At 59.0% G+C, this 19,418-nt stretch overlaps 1 protein-coding gene across 8 annotated transcripts in view; it reads left to right on the top strand.

The window, feature by feature from the left end:
• The window catches only part of NRXN2 (neurexin 2), a 107,191-nt gene that overhangs the window by 55,337 nt on the left and 32,436 nt on the right, over positions 1 to 19,418 (top strand). For 7 of the 8 annotated variants that reach the window (XM_040970721.1, XM_040970722.1, XM_040970723.1 and 4 more), the window contains 8 exons: positions 4,163 to 4,549; positions 4,744 to 4,947; positions 11,891 to 11,917; positions 12,780 to 12,899; positions 13,229 to 13,610; positions 14,083 to 14,273; positions 15,462 to 15,635; positions 15,954 to 16,073. In XM_040970721.1, coding sequence (XP_040826655.1) covers positions 4,163 to 4,549; positions 4,744 to 4,947; positions 11,891 to 11,917; positions 12,780 to 12,899; positions 13,229 to 13,610; positions 14,083 to 14,273; positions 15,462 to 15,635; positions 15,954 to 16,073 — 1,605 coding nt within the window. The remainder of the gene's footprint in view (positions 1 to 4,162; positions 4,550 to 4,743; positions 4,948 to 11,890; positions 11,918 to 12,779; positions 12,900 to 13,228; positions 13,611 to 14,082; positions 14,274 to 15,461; positions 15,636 to 15,953; positions 16,074 to 19,418) is intronic. The other variant, XM_040970718.1, reaches the window with a different exon arrangement.

Genomic DNA, 19,418 nt, shown 5'->3' with positions numbered 1-19,418 from the left:
CTCCAATTTAAGCGCTTATCAACATCAGCTAAATTTGCGTGCTCCCCCTGGCTGTCAGCGCTCAGGGCTCCTGAGCCTGCGTGGAGTGGCCGTCCACCCCACCGCCCTGCCCCTGCACGCGGGAGGAGGCGGCTGCTGCGGCTCCTGACACATCAACTTCTCTCCCTTGGACTTGTTCTTTTGTCCGCTTCCTGCTCTCCCCCAGGCTGTCTGTGAAGCAGTTTTACCCACCCCGACCCCTCCTAGCTGTATCCCACCGCTGTCCCATGGGTGATCCCAGAGCTCTCTGCTTCCCACAGGGGTGCTGGGTGGTGCCCCCAGGTTGGCAGAGCATGCCAGATCTGCTCCCTGGTGCCGTTTGGATACAGAGCTGCTGGCCTAGCACCAATCTTGAGAGTGTAGACATCAGGCCTGGCTGGGCACCGGGTTGACCAGCTCCCCGGGACTGCTGACAGCCTGGGTTCATACACACATGTAGCCCCAGCCCCGGGCAGCTGTATCAACAAAGCCCCTGGAGGTTTTTTTTTGTTGTTTGTTTGTTTGTTTGTTTTATAAATGTTTATTTTATTTTTAAAAACATTTACTTGAAAGGTAGAGAGAGGGAGATCTTCCATCTGCTAGTTCACTCCCCAGATAGCTGCAGTATCAGGGCCTGGCAGCTGAAGCCAAGAGCCCTGAACTTTATGCAAGATTCGCACTGCGAGGCAGGAACGCACGTCCTTGGGACCAGCTTCTGCTGCTTTGCAGGGCACGTCAGGAAGAGGCTGGAACAGAGGAGGGGCGGGGATGTGCTATGGCGTGCTGGCCTCTCAAGTGGGATCTTAACCACTGTGCCAAAATGGTGGTAAAACTCTACAGAATATAAACTTTACTGTTCTAACAATTTAGAAATGTAGAGTTCAGGGGGCAGTTAGCATATTTGTGTTTTGCAAGCATTACCAGCGTCCATCCCCACGGAGGCTCCGTCGCCACTGAGCACACCCAGGTGTCCCTCCCCTTTCCTCTCCCCAGCCTCCTTCCTGTGGGTTTCACTGCTCTGGGACCTCAGGTGACTGCAGTCATGCAGTGTCCGTCCTTGTGTGTCTGGCTGTTGCTGTTGGTATACTGTCTTCAAGTCTCATCCCTGTGGTAGCCTAGGGCAGAGTTTTTTGAGATTTATTTATTTTGATTGGAAAGGCAGATTTGCAGAGAGAAGGATCTTCCATCGCTGGTTCATTCCCCAAGTGGCTATAACGGCCACAGCTGAGCTGATCCAGAGGCAAGAACCAGGAGCTTCCTCTAGGTCTCCCACCTTGTCACAGGGTTCCATGGCTTTGGGTCATGCTCTGCTGCTTTCTCAGGCTGCAAACAGGGAGCTAGATGGGCAGTAGAGCAGCCAGTGCACGTATGAGATCCTGGCATATGCAAGGTGAGGATTTAGCCACTGAACCATTGCGCCAGAATTACATCTATATGCTTTTTAAAAGCCAGGTAGGACCCAGCACAGTAGCCTAGCACGTAAAGTCCTCACCTTGCAAGCTCTGGGATCCCATATGGTCCCTTTTCCCCATCCAGCTCCCTGCTTGTGGCCTGGGAAAGCAGTCGAGGACGGCCCAAAGCCTTGGGACCCTGCACCTGCGTGAGAGAACCAGAAGAGGTTCTTCGCTTTGGATCAGCTTAGTTCAGACTGTTGCAGCCACCTGAGGAGTGAATCAGCGGACGGATGGAAGGTCTTCCTCTCTGTCTCGCCTCTTCTCTGTGTATCTGACTTTCTAATAAAAAATAAATAAATCTTAAAAGAAAAAAAAGAGCCAGGTAGTATTCCGCTGTGTGTTTGTCCATTCGTCAGTCTATGGGCCTTCGTGTGACTGACTTCCTTTCTGTGCCTTGGCGTGACGTGGGCAGAACCCTGCCCTCCCTTTGATGTTCTCCTGCTGGTGGTTTCCATCATACACTCCTTGTCCCACCACTTCCCTTCCTTCTCTTCCTTCTTCAACACCATCAGCTGGTTGGTGTAGAGTAGGCACCCATCCAGCTGTAAACAGAGGTGTGGAGGAGCCGGCAGGCTGTGCCTGGGGACCTGTGGGGTCCCTAGACTCCCAGCCCTGGGATGTGGGTGTAGCAGCAAGGTCATGTGCAGGGCACGCCTTGTCAGAGAATGAGCTAGGGAAGGTGTTTACAAAAGGGGACGCAGAGGCAGACGTTGGCTGTGTAGGCACGATGCTACTCGGACATGCACATTGCATGTGGGAAGGACCCGGATTCTTTCTGGATTCCAACTTCCTGCTGCTATAAATACTGGGAGGCTGCCGGAGGTCACAAGTTCTCGAGTCCCTGCAGCTCCTGGGGCTGGGTTAGGCCAAACCAGGAGCCAGGGGCTCCAGCCAGATCTCCCCACACAGGTGCAGGGGGGACCTTTGGGGGACATCTCCTGGGGCTCTCTCACGCAACTTAGCAGGGAGCTGGATTGGAAGCAGAACACCTCAGGGTTGAATTGACAGCCCAGCATGGACGCTGGTGTTGCAAGCAGAAGTTTGGCATGTGCCACTGCTTTAACCCATCTAGGATAGGCGGAATGCAGATTTTTGGGAAAGTTTTTCCAAACATGAGGAAGGAGAATGTTGCAGCGTGTAGTTTCTGCAGTCGTAAGTACTTTGCAGTGCCCGCCTTGTCCGCAGTCACTAGTGGACGGGGTTCACCTGGTAGTCTGCCCCGTGTTGCTCTAACACCCGGTCCTGCCTGGGAATGCACGGAGGGGAGTCTGGAGGCTGGGAAGTCCGAGGACGTGGCAGCTGTGTTTGGGGGTGTCGGCCTGGCCCCGGGTCAGGTCATGGTGGAAAACGGAGCAGGTGACTGGGCGCATGCGCAGGCTTCAACTGGCTGTCCGCTTCCTACGAGTGAACTCACTTGGGAGGAAGGGAAAAAACAAAAATGAAGCCACTCTTGGAAGAAAGGTCTGCATATCTCTTAGAGGCTCCCACACCTCTGAGAGGGCCCGCCTTCCCATACTGCCACCGCAGCCAGTTCTCATTTGAATTTTGGGTTTGTGTTGTGGGGGCAAAGGGAAAAACAGACCATTTCCTTTAAAAATTTTAAAAAAATTATTTATTCAAAAAGTAGAATTACAGAGAGAGAGAGAGAGAGAGAGAGAGAGAGAGAGAGAGGAAGAGACACCTGGAAGGCTTTCATTTGTTGGTTCATTTCTCCAAATGGCCGCGATGGCTGGGGCTGGGCCAGGCTGAGACCAGGAGTGCATCTGTGTCTCCCGCTGGGGTGCAGGGACCCAGGCACTTGGGGAATCCTCTGGTTGCTTTCCCAGATGCAGGGAGCTAGACCAGAAGTGGAGCAGCCAGGGCTCCAACTGGCACTCGCGTGGGATGCCTGTGTCACAGGCGTTGGCTTAACCCACAGCACCACAACAGTGGCCCCTGCAGGACAGCTGTTTCTAAGCTGTGGCACTCTTCTCTTCTTGCAGAGAACCCTTGTGGCTCCAAAGCCCCCGGTTGTCCACCCCCCCAGATACCAGGCTGGTTCCCAGGCCCCAGGTGCCAACCTGCCAGTGGGCACTCCCACCAGTCATGGAGGAGAAGGCAGGGCAGTCAGGCTGAAGGGAGGGGAATGCTCTGAGGTCTGGGTGCCCTGGTGGGCCTCTGGCTCTGTCCCTTTGCCACAGCGAAAGGTTGGAGAGCCTCTCCCTACCTCTCATCTCTGTCAGCTTCATGTGTCTTAAAAAAAAAAAGGGACAACGGAAAGGATGGATTTCATAGTTATTGGGGGGCTCAGGAGTCAAGTTTAAGGGTTGGGCGCCTGGCATCTTTGCATCCAAGCCTCTTTCAGGTTCCCTGACTCCCGATCCTGGGCCTTGGGGCTGACTGGTGAGAGGCTAGCCCTCTGTGGGCCCCAGCTTTTCTGCGTCAGGTGGAGAGGGAAGGTGTGGACTGAGGCATGGACCACATAGTGGCTGGGTTGGGCTGGGGGGCTGCTCACAGGAGCGGCTCCACCTGTCGGGGCCCTGGACAGGCAGTTTCTGCAGCCGGGAAGTGAGGTCCAGCATCTTGAACCTGCGGCGGTGGCAGCATGCAGGACTGGGTACCCGCTGGGCAGAGTTAGTGTGTCTCTGCAGGCTCTAACGTCTGTCCACCCGTGCCCCCTCACTAAGGCAACCCTGTGCCTTTGTCCGCAGGCTCCATCTCAGTCAACAGCCGCAGCACGCCCTTCCTGGCCACAGGGGACAGTGAGATTCTAGACCTGGACAGCGAGCTGTACCTGGGCGGCCTCCCCGAAGGGGGGCGGGTGGACCTGCCTCTGCCCCCGGAGGTGTGGACAGCGGCGCTCCGGGCCGGCTACGTGGGATGCGTGCGGGACCTCTTCATAGATGGCCGCAGCCGAGACCTCCGGGGCCTGGCCGAGGCGCAGGGGGCTGTGGGCGTCGCGCCCTTCTGCTCCCGGGAGACCCTGAAGCAGTGTGCCTCGGCCCCATGTCGCAACGGAGGCGTCTGCCGGGAGGGCTGGAACCGCTTCGTCTGTGACTGCATCGGGACCGGCTTTCTGGGGCGGGTCTGTGAGAGAGGTGAGGCTGGCCTGTACCCCACTCCCCCTCCCGCCCTGATTCGCTCTCCCTCCCTGGGTCCCTGATTCCCAAGGGCGCCTCCTCGGAGGCTGGCCTGAGGCTGGTCAGCCTTGTCGTGATTCTCTGGTCTTCTCTCTCCCTCCACTGGCCTCCTCCTGTTCCCACGGCTCCGCTTGCCGCCACCCCTGGGGCAGAGGCCACGGTCCTGAGCTACGACGGCTCCATGTACATGAAGATCATGCTACCCAACGCCATGCACACGGAGGCGGAGGATGTGTCCCTTCGGTTCATGTCCCAGAGGGCTTACGGACTGATGATGGCCACCACCTCCAGGGAGTCCGCCGACACCCTGCGCCTCGAGCTGGATGGGGGGCAGATGAAGCTCACTGTCAACCTCGGTAACCACCCTGCCCAGGCCCTTCCGGCCCTTTCCCCGGCCCCGTCTCTTGACCCTCTTCCCTCCCCCTCTGTCTGGAGAAGCTGGTGGGGGTACCCTCAACCTGGGTTGGAGCCCCTGAGATGACACCCCTGCGTGACATGAGGACCTGCAGTGTGGGCTTGTGTGTGGGCATGTGGTGTGGGGGGTGGTGGTGACAGTTGCCCATCCAGACTGTTCACGGAGTTTGCAGTGACAGACCTGCACCTGCTCAACCACTGGTTGACCCGTTGGAGAAGTGGCCCAGACAGGGATGGGCAAGAGCTGGCCCCTGCTTGTGGCCACTCTCAGCTGTCCCACCTAAGGAGCCATCCCTGTGTGCATGGCAGGAGCGTACAGATGCAGAGGGACATGCCATCTTTCCACCATTTCCCCTTGTCTGCCACACATGGTGTCCTGTCGGAGTCCCACTGCTGCCCTCTGCAGACGGCTAATCACCAGGTGTCATGATCCTGGCTTTAGAGATTTATGTATTTGAAAGGAAGAATTATCCAGGGAGAGAGGGAGAGGCAGATGACTTCCATGCACTGGGTCACCCCCGATTCCCCAGTTTCCAACAAATGGCCACAATGGCTGGAGCTGGGCCAGGCTGAAGCCAGGAGCCTGGAACTTCATACAGGCTTCCCGCGTGCTGGCAGAGGCCCAAGTACTTGAACTGTGTTCTGCTGTCCCCCCAGTGCATTAACAGGGGGCTGGGTGGGAAGTGGAGAAGCTGGGACTCGAACTGGTGCCCATGTGGGATGCTCATATTAAAGGCCTCAACACTGTCCACTGCACCATAGTTCCCTGCTTTGTTTTTTAAAGATTGATTCTTTTCAGCATTTTTAACTTGAAAGGCAGAGTTACACAGAGAGGAGAGAGCGAGAGAGATCTTCTATCAGAAGGTTCACTTCCCAAATAGCTACAATGGCCAGAGCTGAGATGATCCAGATTGGAGCCTCCTCCTTGTCCCCTATGTAGGTACAGGGACTCAAGCATGGAGCTGGATGGGAAGTGAAGCAGTTGGGACTTGAACTGGCATCCATCCAGCCAAGATATTGGTGCCATAGGTGGAGGCTTAGCCTACTACACCATGGTGCCAGCCCCCATGATATCCATACTTTATGGGTGATGAAATGGGTCTATGAGTATCAATTGGCTTGTCCAACTTTCCAAGGCCTCTGCTGGCTTGGTGAAGGAGCCAGCCTGAGCTCCAGGCCATTGGCCTACAAAGGCCTTTCCCATCACCTCCTGGAGCTGGAGGTAGGCAGTGGCCCTTCTGCTTACCACCCCTGCCTGTACCCAATGGGTGAGGGCAGGCCTGGCTTCCATCACATCACAGTCTCCTGGGTGTCTACCTTGACTGAACCATGTGGCCTATGGTCTCTCTCTGGCCTTTGGCTGTCACAGGGCACGAAGCAACCAAGGGCTCACCCCTCGGCTTACAGGAAGGCACTTTGGAAAAGGTGGTGGAAGAGTGGAATGAAAAGCTAAGTTTATTTTGGCTTACTGAAAAAAAGAAAAGTTGATATCCATGACTAGATTTCAGGGCTTTTTAAAAACTTCACGGAAGGGAGCAAGCCTTCAGCTCAGGGCTTGAGATGCCCGGAGCCCACCCTGTGTTCAGTACCCAGGTGCCCACCCCTGGCTTCCGACCCTGGCTTCCTGTCAGTGCAGACTTGAGAAGGCAGCAGCAATGGCTCAAGTCACAGGGTCCTCGCCCACACTGAGACACCTGCATGGTGTCCCCGGCTCTGGCTTCGCCCAGTCCCTGCCGTGGAGGGCGTTTGGGGGTGTAAATCAGTAGTAGACAGGGGTACCTCCTGTCTCTTAGTGCCTCCCAAATAAACAAATTAGTAAAAAAAAAAAAAAAGGAAATATTTATGGAAAATGTATGTTATGAAAAAAGTGCACACAATAGGTTTCAAATTTGTTTTTACATTAAACACACAACACACACACACTAAAAACCAGCTTCCCTTTGAATTCCATTTTTCAGACTGACTTACCCCTGCATTGGTGGCACACCTTTAAGTGCCAGGTGCATCCGGACTAGGGACCACATCAGTGAGCCAGCAAGGCACTGGGCACTGGGCAGCATCCCGTGCAGGGCAGCCCTGCCTGGGAGGGACAGGTCCTGAGCTGCGCTGGCTGTGGTTGAATTCTAGCCATTTCAGGCCAGCCTCCTGCAGCACATGAGCCCTGCAGGTGTGGGGAGCCCTTGGGCCCCTGAGGGGTGGCTACTGCTTGTCCCAGATGTAGAGGAGAAGTAAGAGGCGCTGAGACCCCCCCCCCCCCCCGCTGAGTTTTGCTGAGTGTCCTGTGGTCTTGCCCTGACCTTGCTCTCCAGGGTGTTGCCAGAAGGAGCTATGGCCTTCTGGGGCCGCATTAACACCTGGGGAACTTCAGAAGCCGTGGAGAGCTGCAAGCAGAGTGACTGACTGTGGTGCAGGAACGTTGAACATTTGCATCCAGGTCTTCACCCAGCAGCCTCTGCATTTGTAGCTTGCCTTTTCCTTGTCTCTTTTGGCTCACCTGGCCTTTTACTCCTGGGGAACAGATTCACCACGAGGGCTGGGGTCTGGAGTGAGAGCTGGGGGGCTGGAGCTGTGCAGGTGATCGGCTGGAGCCTGAGCACCTGTCGGGGGTGTGGGGGGTTCCCTGCAGCTCTGCTTCAACCACAGTCACTGTTCAGAGTGGGTGCCGGGGTGGCAACCCTCCAGGAGCCAGTGGGCCGGGAGACATCTCAGGCCTGGGCAGCTCCTGCTTCTCTGGGACTGTCCCAAGAGGAAGGCACCAGCCCCACTGTCCCACGAGTGGCTCTGTGCCCCTCAGAGTTCCTGGAATGTGTACCCAGTGTGAGACCCTGGCTGCTTCGCCTGGACAGGAGTGCGTTCCCTGAGGGGCTGAGCACAAGGTTCCATGCTTGGCAGACATGCAGCAGGAAGGCAGGGAAGGCAGATGCTGGCAGTGCCCGGGGGCCCAGGAGGAGCTTACATTGCCTTAAAAAAATAAGATTTATCTGAAAGATAGAGCTACACTGATCCCACCCACTGATTCACTGTCCACACAACCACCCCAGTCAGGGCTGGGCCAGGCTGAAGCCGGGAGCTTCATCCAGGTCTCCCACACGGGTGCGGGGTCCCAGGGACTTTGGGCCAGCCTCAACTGCTTTCCCAGGCCACAAGCAGGGAGCTGGATGGGAAGTGGAGCCGCTGGGACACAACATGGCACTCGTCTAGGATGCTGGTGCTGCGGGTAGCAGCTTAGGCCGTTGTGCCGCAATGCCAGCCCCAGAAGCTTACATTTCTTCATACAGAAGCCAGCAGTGTCTGTGTCAACCAGTTTATTCTGGTGAGATCCTTTTACACTCAAACTCACCCTATTCCTCCCCTGGGCCACTTTCTGTCAGTGCCACGTGAAGTCCCTGAAAGTCCCAGAACAAGGAGGCCTCCTGGGAGACCCACTGTGTTAAGACGAGGTCTCCCAGGCTGGCCTTGGCAGGCTGGCCCTCCCATGCCCTGTCAGCCCTGGCCACACCCTGCCCCAGCCACAGAAGCGTGGGAGCCAAGATGCCACCTCCAGCGTAGCTGCTGACAAGCTGTGACCAAAGGCTTGTTGCAGAGGTGTCTGTCCACAGACACTATTGCAGGTGGACCAGAGGCACTGGAGACCCACGGGCGGACTCCTTGTAGCCTTGAGTTGGGAGAGAAACAGAGCTGGCCTTGGTACTGGCAGGCCTGGGCTCTGGCTTTGGAATCTGTCTCTTCGCGGAGCCTCTCTTTTCCTATCTGTGGAATGGAGCCAGGGATCCTCGCCTCGCCTGCTTCTGCATGGTGGTTTTGAAGCCCACATGGGCCAGTGACAGGGAAGAGAGCGTACAGGTGCAAAACACACCTCTGGAGACACCAGCAGCCTCCTCGAAGGAAAATTGCCCCGGGGCGGAGGGAAGCAAGCTATGGATCAGGCATGGGCGTCCTCCCTGCAGCATCGTCCCACCCCACGGTGGAAGCCCTGTCCGTGTCCTTGCCACCCCTGGCCTGCAGGCAGCTATTGGCTTTGACCTGGGGTGACTTGCTGCCTGTCCAGCAAGCAGCCTCGTGGGCGCCCCCTGGAGGGAGGTTGCAGTGATAACGGGCTCACGGAAAGATGCTGACTGGTTGCTGGGCCTGCGGCTGTTGGTGACCACTGCAGGGGGCAGGGCAACCTCCAGAGATGGTCACCTGCAGGTCAAGAAGGGACCAAGAGACCTCTGCCTCCTTCCAGCCAGGGGAATCGGAGAAAATGGATTATTTATTTGCAAGAGTTAACATAAAAGAGAGAGGGAGAGAGAGCTTCTCTATTCACTGGTTCACTCCCCAAATGGCTGTAATGGCCAAGGATCTGCTGGCCAGGGGCAAGAAGCTTCTTCCCAGCCTCCCACACGGGTGCAGGGGCCCAAGCACCTGGGGCCTCTCCTGGTTCTTTTCCCAGGTTTCTTAGGAGGGAGCTGAATGGGAAGTAGAGCAGCTGGGACCCAAACCAGCATCCATGTACAATGTTGGCATTGTAGAAGGCTCTTTAACCTGCCACATCACAGCACCTGCCCCTGGTTTATGTTTTTAATCAGACTGAAGACACATTATGTGCCAAAGCCTTCTAGGGCTACGGGAGTGGGTGGTGTTGTCCTGGTATGGGCAGTCACCAAGCTGTTCCCTGTGTCAGGCTGCAGGGGCACCTGCTCTGAATATGGCTGGTCTGGGAGGTAGGTTGCCACCCCGCGGTGCCACCTCCCAGATGAGATGTGGCCAGTGGGCTCCCAAGGTTGCCTGCCTGGGACCTTCGGCCACTGTCTGCCATCTGGGGGGTGAGCAAGCTCGTGTTCTTTCCCCACCGAGTTCTTTTCCATGCTACTCATTGCCCTTGCCCGTACCATCCCAGTCAAACTGTGACCCTGGGCTGTGCGCTCAACCTGGCCGCGCTGGCTCGGCACAGCCCGCTGTCTGTTCCTGGCAGCCAAGGGTCAGTAGACGGCAGATGACTCTGCAGGTGTGTGCACTGGGATCAGCTTTCTCTTTGTTCTCGGTCCCAACTCATTCTCCTAGCACCTGCTGGTGCAGGGGCGAGGTGGAGGGGGGCAGTCACTGAGGGCTGGGGGTGCTGTCACCTCTTCTCTGGACAGATGGACCCCCTGACCCCTGCTTGCCTGGTGCCCTGTGCTAGCGAAGGGCCAACGCTGAGCTCCGCCCCCCCGGCGGGGATCAGCCTGACCCTCCTCTCCCCGCCCCTCCCGCCTTTTTTTCTTTTTTGGACCCTTCATGGGTGAAGACTCTGCCGGCGCTGAGAGAGCCCCCGTGACCTGTCTCCAGGGCCTGGCACCCTTCCCTCCTGCCACACCTCCTCTGACCAGCCCTCCCCGTTTCTTTGCTCCACACCCCCGTTATTTCCTCCCCTCTCTTTGCCTCCTCCTCTCACTGTGACCTCTGACTCCCCCCACCCCTCCCGTGCCTGCCTCTGACCTTCCCCGCCTCCCTTGCAGCTTCCTTGGTGCCAGGCTGTGGCTCTGGGTCCCGGCTGCTCCCCCACTCTTCTGCTGCGGTTGACAACATGTGTGGAGCTCAGCTGTACTGTCCCGGGGGCCCATGACCCCCTCCCCCCACAGCCACAGGGGGCACCCGGTCACTCCACTGCAGGAACCTTCAGGGGTCCCTAGGTGGGCCTTGGGGACACAGGGGCACAGCCTGTTCTGCCAGGAGCGTCAGGAGGCCTGGCTGGGTGACTCCCCACAGGCCGATACCTGCAGCTTTGCTGAACCACAGAGGGTCAGCCCGAGCATACCTGTCTGTTTGCCAGGTTCCTCTTAAGCATTCTGCTGCTCCCACCCCCAGAGAGGGTGACTTGTCTCTGGGGTCGCACAGTGTTTGTGGGAGGTTTAGGTCTGAGACGGCAGCTGCAGCCAGGCCCCTCTCCTTTGAGTGGTGTTGAATCTGCTGAGAGCAGGTGCTGGTGACTTTAAGGCTTCAACCTGCATGACATTGCCACCTGTGCAGTGGTGTCCAACTGCGGGATGGCCAAGGCGTGCGGGGCCTGGCGCTGCAGGCTCCATGGGCACATCTGCTCCTGGCCCATGAGGGACCCTCATCTTAAGACCCTGTCCTTAAGGACAGCCCATGCCGCTGGGCCAAGTGCCAGCACATTTCTCTCTGGGCTTGTTCCTGACACTCTGAGGTGTATCCCATTTGGGGACCTGGTCCTCCAGCTGTGAGGCCTTCCCCCTGCAAGCAGAGTACCACCATGAAGTCCTCTCCAGGGCAGGGGAGCACCCCGATGCCCAGCAGCAACTGGGCATTCCCCCCAAGCCCAGGACAGGGCGGAGGGAAGGAAGGTTCCTGCAGAGGTGATGCCAACCCCTGGGGCTCTGGGAGGGCATGGCCTTGGTGATGGGGACCCTGGGGCGGACTCCTCCGTTAAGCTCAGAGCCCCAGAGGGCATGGGAATGACACACCTGGGCTCTGAGCGGGAGTCGCCCCAGCGTAGGGACAGTAGGACACTGGCCGGCTGCTCTCACCTCTCTCCTAAGACTGGGAGGTGGGGGAGGTCGACCAAGCCCTCTGTCCCTCAGTGATCCCCCGTACGGCTGGGATTCCCAAGGTGCCTGTCTCCCTGGGCCCCTCCAAAAAGGGCATCCGAGCCCTCCCATGCCCTGGCTGTCCTGCCTTCTCACTCCAGGGCGAGGCTTGGAGCCCTCTTGGGGGGCAGGAGGGACTGGGGTCCAATGGAGGAATGGGAGAGAGCACCTGGACACGTGTGGTCCCCAGAAAGTGGTCCTGGGGAAACCCTTGCCTGCAGACACCCCTCCCTGTGAAGGATGTAAAAAAAAAAAAAAAAAAAACTTGTTCTGCCTTTTTGTCTCCCCTCCCCCTCCGCCCGCCCCACGGCCCCCCCAGACTGCCTGCGTGTCGGCTGCGCACCCAGTAAGTGGCTTCCTTCTTCTGCAGAGGCCCAGGGACGGGATGCAGGACTCTGGGCTTAGGGGAGGGCTGGGAAGGAGAAGGCTTCATCACTGGCATGTGTGTGTGTGTGTGTGTGTGTGCGTGTGTGTGTGTGTGTGTGTGTGTGTGTGTGTGTGGTGCGCTGTGGGTGGCAGGAGGGGGGTCAGGAATGGGGGGATGAGTGGAGGCGGAGGTTGTGGAAGACAGGACAGGTACCATGAAGCTGAGACAAGGGTCAGGCGTGGACCTGGGTCCTGGGAAGGGACCAACTAGGAAACTGTGACCAGTAAGAGGATGATGAGGAGGCAGCCTAGGGGTGCTGGATGGCCACTTCACAGCCTGGCAGCCAGGGATCTGTCACTGCATCCCTAGAGATGGCCACAGGGGGGCAGGCGAGGCACGTGGGAAAGACAGCGAGGGGGCTTGTCCCCGGCTTCAGTGTGGGCTGCTGCAGGGAGGGGCTCTCAGTCCAGGTCAGCAGGTGCAGGCACTCCGGGGTGTCCCAGCCCTGCTTGAGTCCTGCTTCTGTGCTGGCAGTGCAGTTGTGGGAAGCCCCGGTCTGTGGGTATGCGAGTATGTGGGGCCTCAGCACATACGACTCTTTTGCCAGTGACTCCCACTGAAGTCACACAGAGTGACAGCACTAAGTGCGTCTGGCTTGGGATTGCGGGCATGGTAAAAAGGTCTGGTCTCCAGGTACAAGGCGAGGCCGGGGGTGTGTGTACGGGTGTGTGTATGGGGGCATGGCTGTAGAAGCGGCTATGGGTCCTGTGTACACCCACTGGGGCCATCTGGGAGTGTCTGCATGTTGGGGGGCATGCTCACTCCCCCCTTGGTGCTGCAGGGAAAGGCCCCGAGACGCTGTTTGCGGGCCACAAGCTCAATGACAACGAGTGGCACACGGTGAGAGTTGTACGGCGTGGCAAGAGCCTGCAGCTCTCTGTGGACAACGTGACGGTGGAGGGTAGGTGGGCCTGGGCCCAGGGTACAGGGCGTGGGGAGGAGGCAGACACGTCACTGGTGACCTGCCCTCAGATCCAGCCACTGGCCCCGGGGAGGCATTTCGGGGGGTGCTGCTGTTGCCCTTCTTCCTGGGGCAGCAGGCTGTGGGGTCTGGACCCCATATTTCCTGCTGTAGGGAGCTCTGGGGACTCCTGCCTCCCCAACTCCTGCTCCCCACCTCCTGCCTTGGGAGCTGTGGTTGGGTGGTTGGGACTGTGGTGTGAAAGGTGTGGGGCTCCTGGGGGCTGCCCTGAAGCCAGTCCTTCACTTGAATCTTGGCCCCCCGAGCAGGGCAGATGGCGGGAGCACACACGCGGCTCGAGTTCCATAACATTGAGACGGGCATCATGACCGAGCGGCGCTTCATCTCCGTGGTGCCCTCCAACTTCATTGGGCACCTGAGCGGGCTGGTCTTCAACGGCCAGCCCTACATGGACCAGTGCAAGGACGGCGACATCACCTACTGTGAGCTCAACGCGCGCTTCGGCCTGCGCGCCATCGTGGCCGACCCAGTCACCTTTAAGAGCCGTAGCAGCTACCTGGCGCTGGCCACACTGCAGGCCTACGCCTCCATGCACCTGTTCTTCCAGTTCAAGACCACGGCCCCTGACGGGCTTCTCCTCTTCAACTCCGGCAACGGCAACGACTTCATCGTCATTGAGCTGGTCAAGGGGTGAGGGACTGGGCTCCGCGCGGCTGGCCAGTAGTGACCCCTTCCCCTGCCGACCCGGATGTAGTTTTGATGCAGTTCCCCAGCCACTGAGTTCCCCCAAACCACAGGTCAGGATTCAGGTTCCTAGCCACAACTCCCCTCTCGGAGGCAGTCAAGATGGAGAAGCGATGCCCACACATCTGTAGCCCTCCCCCCTCAACCCTGGCCTGCCTAGGCCTCCCCTCTCTAACCTTAGAGACTCCTACCCTAAGGCGGACGTAGTTCTGGCCCTCTTTCTCTTCTACACCTGTGCCACCTTTGCCCCCGTCTCTCCTGTTGCCCCACAGCCTCTCTCACTGAAAGACGGGGGTCCCCTCCCCTCCCCAGGCCCTTCTCCCTCCCCGGACTCTTCCCTCCTCCCTCTGTGCCCTCCGCCTCCCCGGCACCACCCTACCCAACCCTGATCCTCTGCCTCCTTCCCACGGCGGGACAGGTACATCCACTACGTGTTCGACCTGGGGAACGGCCCATCCTTAATGAAGGGGAACTCAGACAAACCCGTCAATGACAACCAGTGGCACAACGTGGTGGTGTCCAGGGACCCGGGCAACGTGCACACGCTCAAGATCGACTCCCGCACTGTCACGCAGCACTCCAACGGCGCCCGCAACCTCGACCTCAAAGGTGGGGTGAGGGCTTCTGCAGAAGGCCTGGGCCTGGCCCGTGTCCCCCGGCCCATGTCTCCCTCCACGCCCCCTTCCAGCGCCCATCCCTCTTGCCTGTTCTCCACAGGCTCAGCTCTGTTCTTCCCATGTACCCCTCAGCCCTCCTGTGTATGCACCCCTTCACACAGAATGTGGGGGCACTACTCAGAGACCTTGTTCTAGAGCTGGGAGGAGAGTGGCCTCTTGGGTCTCCAAGGCCGAGACGTCAGCATTGGCAGAGGATTGCAGAAGGAGCAGGTGGCTTAGCGCCCTTGCCTGCACAGACTTGGGTGGGGTAAATGACCCAGGCCAGCGACGGCAGAGGCCGGAATCCAGAGGCCTGTACCTGCAGGTATGGGACTCCGGGCTTCTCTTTAGTTGTCATTGAAGTCTGGTGGTCTGTGCCTGAAAGAGTAGGAATGGGAGGCAGGCTGAGCTCAGGGGACCTGGCCATGGAGCAAGGTGGCCCGTAGTGTCCCTCAGAGCCAGCAGGAGGCGCTGGGAGCCACCTCCTCGCACCTGCCACGGCAGCCCTCAGCTCTGCCACTTTCAGTCTGACTGCAGGAGGACTTAGCCCAGGGCACAGGGCTGCAATGCTCTGTGCTTCCGGGAGGGGACGATGTGTGGCAGTAAATCTGAAGGGGTTACCTTGGGTTGAGCAGGTGGCCAAGGCGGCAGATTGGTGTCTTGGCAAAGCTCAAGGGGAGCTGGACTTCATGTGAGGGGACCAGGGATCCCATAGTGGGCCCCCACCTCAGGCCAAGCTCTTAAGGGAGTTGGGCTTGGAAGGCCCTGGGAAAGAACCGGAGTTGGGAGAGGCCTGGAGAAGCCGTGGGACTTGAGGAGGGGAGGAGTGGGAGAGAGTGGAGGATGGGGCTGGGCAGCTCTGAAAGGCTCTGATTACAGGCCGGAACTGGAATCCAAACGCGTGGGAGCATGCGGCCTCCTCTAGCTGCCCCCGCCCCCACTCCTCCAGGCATCTGGACTCCTCCAGGAGGGGGGCAGACAGATGGCAAAGTGGGGGGAGGAGAGAAGGAGGAGACAGGGGTAGGGAGGAGCACCTCAAGTCTGAGACAGCCCTGTGGGAGGTCCACATCTGCGGCCAGTGATGGGGGTTGGTGCATGGGCACCACGCCACGCCTGCACGCTGACCCCACGCCCTTCACAGGGGAGTTGTACATTGGTGGTCTGAGCAAGAATATGTTCAGCAACCTGCCCAAGCTGGTGGCCTCGCGGGACGGCTTCCAGGGCTGCCTGGCCTCAGTGGACCTCAACGGGCGCCTCCCGGACCTCATCGCCGACGCCCTGCACCGCATTGGGCAGGTGGAGAGGGGCTGTGATGGTGAGTGCAGGTGGGAGAGTCAGATGTGGCCTTGCTCTGGTTGGCTGCAGAAGACAGGACAGGGTCTGTCCCTACCTCTCTGTCTCGCGGGTTGGGAAAAAAGGGTCGCTTGCCCCACTCCGTTGCTTCCCACTCCGACCCCTTATATAGTTCAAGGCTGAGCCTGGGAGTCAAGTTCTCCACTCCTGCCATCCTCCCCTGTGTGTAAAGGGGAAGACCTCACCACCTGCAGGGCCCTGATGCCTCCAGGCCTCCTGGGGGTGGGGAGGGAAAGGGCTGGGCTGAGCCGGGGGTGCTCCTCCCTCCTGCCCCCTCCAGGCCCCAGCACCACCTGCACCGAAGAATCCTGTGCCAACCAGGGCGTCTGCCTGCAGCAATGGGATGGCTTTACCTGTGACTGCACCATGACTTCCTATGGCGGCCCTGTGTGCAATGACCGTGAGTGCTGGGCAGGGCCGGGGCTGGGGACGGGGATGGACTGGGGGCGGGGCCGGGCCGGGCCAACAAGGCCAAGGGCTGGGTAGTCCTGGAGGAGATCCAGGCCCATTCCCAGGACTGCCGGGAGGAAGGAGGGCAGGCCCAGATGCTGTGCTCCTTCTGTTACTTCCTTCCCTCTGGTTCTGAGCGGCCCTCACCCATAGTCACCTGAGTCAGCGCCCCCATGCCATGAGCTTGCTGCTGCCCTGTGCCATCTGGGCAATGGCCTCCATGTTGCACCTGTACTGTGGCACTCAGAAGGGGGCTCTCATTCACCTGTGCCTCCTTTTCCCTGGTGCCCAGAGAAGCCTGTGATGGGAGCCGGTTCTTTCTGACCCATAGATCTCTGGTGGGGTGTACTGGGCAGGCTGCTGGACAGCCTGGTGTCTGGACACAGGCCTGCTGTTCCCCCTTTATGTCCCTCAGGAAACCCAGCTGCAGGTTGTCCTCATGAGCCCCAAGGACACTTCCCAGCGTCCTTGCCCTGCGTCCCCTCCCTGTCGGGGCATCTGCTGCCTCATGTGTTGGTAGAGGCCGTCCCCATGGAGGACAGGTTCTGCATCAGGTTCCAAGTCCCCAGTGGCTGGGGGCCAGCAGCTGGTTAGAGCCCGGCAGAGGGAGGACAGCTGGGTCCAGGGGCTGGGTGGGGAGAGGCAGCTTTCCACTTCCGATGAAGTGAGATGATTGCTTCTTTGGTATGGCCCTGGGACAACTGGGATGAGCAGAGAACTTAGCCTCCTGGGACACACACACACACACACACACACACACACACACACACACACAGAGCCATGAGAGCTGCCAGCACAGGGCTCTGGTCTCCTCATTGCTTTGGTGGTCCTGCCACCTGAGTGGGAGTCCAGGACCTGGGGACCAACTTGCTGGGTGCTGCTGTTTCTGTCCCATCCACCTTACCCTGCACGTCCGTGCTGTCTATAGGCCTGGCCAGCCCCGTGCTACCCGCCACACTGACCCCAGGAGTATCCTGCCTGGACTGGCAGCTCTGTGATTCCCACCCCAAGCCTCCTACTGTAGGGGGGCTGGGGCCTCTTCCTGCTAGGCAGCTCAGCTTAGCAAACGCAGAGAGGATGCTAAGGTACAAACCTTCAGTACCAGTCCTTTACGAAGCTTGGATGTTGGGATAGACAGGATGTGGGGCCGTCCCTGCTGTGTGACAGGTGAGGAAACTGGCCTCATGGAAGTGGTGACTTGCCCCGAGTCCCTTCAGCTAGGAGGACTCCGTTCAGCTCTCTCACTGAGTTCTAGCAGTGGGGCTTTGGAGGTGGCCACGGTGGTGGAGGGAATGCAGGGTGGAGAGGCATCGTCACTACTTACCTGCCACTGGGAAGGGGCGTGGGAGGTGGGGAGGGTAAGGACTGGGCTTCCAGGCCATGGGGGGCTGGGGAGTGGGGTTGGTCTTGCCACATGTTGCTGTCCCCAAGCTGTGGCCCTCAGGCGTGGCCTGAGCCCAGCTGCAGAGCCACAGATAAGGTAGGTGCAAGCTGGGGGAGCCCCCAGGGGACTTGGGGAGCTATGCCTGTGGGAACCCAGTGTGGAGACACACTCAGCTCTCCTGGGAATGAGGCTCCTGGCAGGCCCGGTGGCAGGGGAGGAGAGCTGGGCAGGGAGGCTGTCCCCCGAGGGCTCGGGTCAGGGCGTGCGGTGTCTCGGAGCGAGGCCTGAGCTGTAAGAAGAGCTGTTCCTCGTGTAGGGCCTTGGTTCTCTCCATCCTTGATCCCAGGGTTTCTCTCGGGGATGAGGAGACTGCCATGTTCCCTTAAGCCTGGACAGAGAGAAGAGTGAGTCCAGCAGGAGATGGGGACCACAGGGGTGAGGGGATGGGGGCCGAGGGTGGGCTTCCAGGAGGGGCACTTCCTGAACTCCCTGCTTGCGACCTCTCCCAGTAGCGGCTGGTCCTGCGCCGTCATCCCTGCCGCCCTGTCTCCCTCCATCCCTCAGCCTCACTTGTATTGATCTCGCACACACCTCTGTCGCTCCCTTCCTTTTTACCCTCTGTACGCCCCCCGCCCTCCCGGCATCACCCCCTCCAGCTCGCTCCCTGATATTGATTGGCCTCTAGGCGGCTTTTCTTCCTCTCCTCCGGCCGGCGGCTCCTCCCTCCTCCCTCTGGGACCAAGCATTTTCTGCCTGCTCAGAGCTCTGGTGGTCCATATTCCAAAGCCAGGGTGCAGGAAGCGGATGGAGTGGGCAGAACAAGGCCCCCCGGGGGGCCCTCAGTCTTGGGTGTCTCCTTCCACATGGGGCCCTGCAGCACCCCAAAGCCTCCTCTTGGGGCTGCCTGAGAGATCCCTTTCCTCACTTCTGAAGGGCTGGGGCATCTGGTCCTGGCATCCAGCTTGGGGGTGGATGGGGTGGGTAGGGTGGGCAGACAGACCCAGGGAGCTGTCCCCGGTACCAACCACATGTGCCTGGGGAGCTGTCCCGCGTCCTGACCACAATGGCCTGGGACAGCCCAAGATTTTTGTTGTTCTTGTTCGAAGTGGAATTCGGGGTAACCAACAGCATGGCAAGTTGGAGTGGGCTCCCCCCCCGACCCTGTCCCCTTTCTCGCTCCACATGACCCTGCCTTTTGCTTCCCCTCTCCCTCACCTCTCCCTCTTGCCCTGCCCTCCCCACCACACCCTCTCCTGAGCAGAGTGGAGGTATCTGCCAGGGAAGGGAGAAGAAAGTCTCCTTGCCGTCACTTGAGGGGTCATGATAAGTGCTTCTTGGAGCCCCCAAATAGGGGAGGCTTTCCCCATTGGGTGAGGCAACAGGAAGGACAAGTGGTTTCCTCAGCTGCCCATGAGTGGCCCAGGATTTTGTGTTTCTATGGGACGCTCAGTGGACGGGGTGGTAGAGAGAACCTGGTGGAGGGAGAGGTTGAGGCTGGGGAGGGGCGGGGGGGGGTGAAGAGGAAGGACTGAGGGGGCAGGCCTTGTGCAGATGGTAGGAGCCCCCATGGGGTCGAGAAGAGACTGTGTGTATTCATGTGTGTGTGCAATGCGTGTGCTCTGAGTGTGTGTGTGTCTCTGGTGCCTCTGACATGCTGGCTGCGTTGAGTGTGTGAGAGACCCTGTTTTGTAGGGTGGGCATGGGGTTATACGTGTTTCCATGTGAGTTAGCTTTGACCATTCATCACCTGCGACCAGGCAGGTCTGTGTGCACACACGTGTATGCACGCCAGCAGAGGAGTGATCAGCTATGCCCATGTCTAGAAGCACATACGTGCATGTATGTGACATGAGTGCACATGTGTGTCTGAGCTGTGTGCTTCCGCACAGGCTATCTCCCTACACTTGTCTC

This window comes from Ochotona curzoniae, unplaced genomic scaffold (assembly GCF_017591425.1).
Source record: "Ochotona curzoniae isolate NIBS_2020 unplaced genomic scaffold, NIBS_Ocur_1.0 scaffold_4937, whole genome shotgun sequence".
NCBI lineage: Eukaryota > Metazoa > Chordata > Mammalia > Lagomorpha > Ochotonidae > Ochotona > Ochotona curzoniae.
This window is presented reverse-complemented; position numbering and strand designations above follow the sequence as displayed.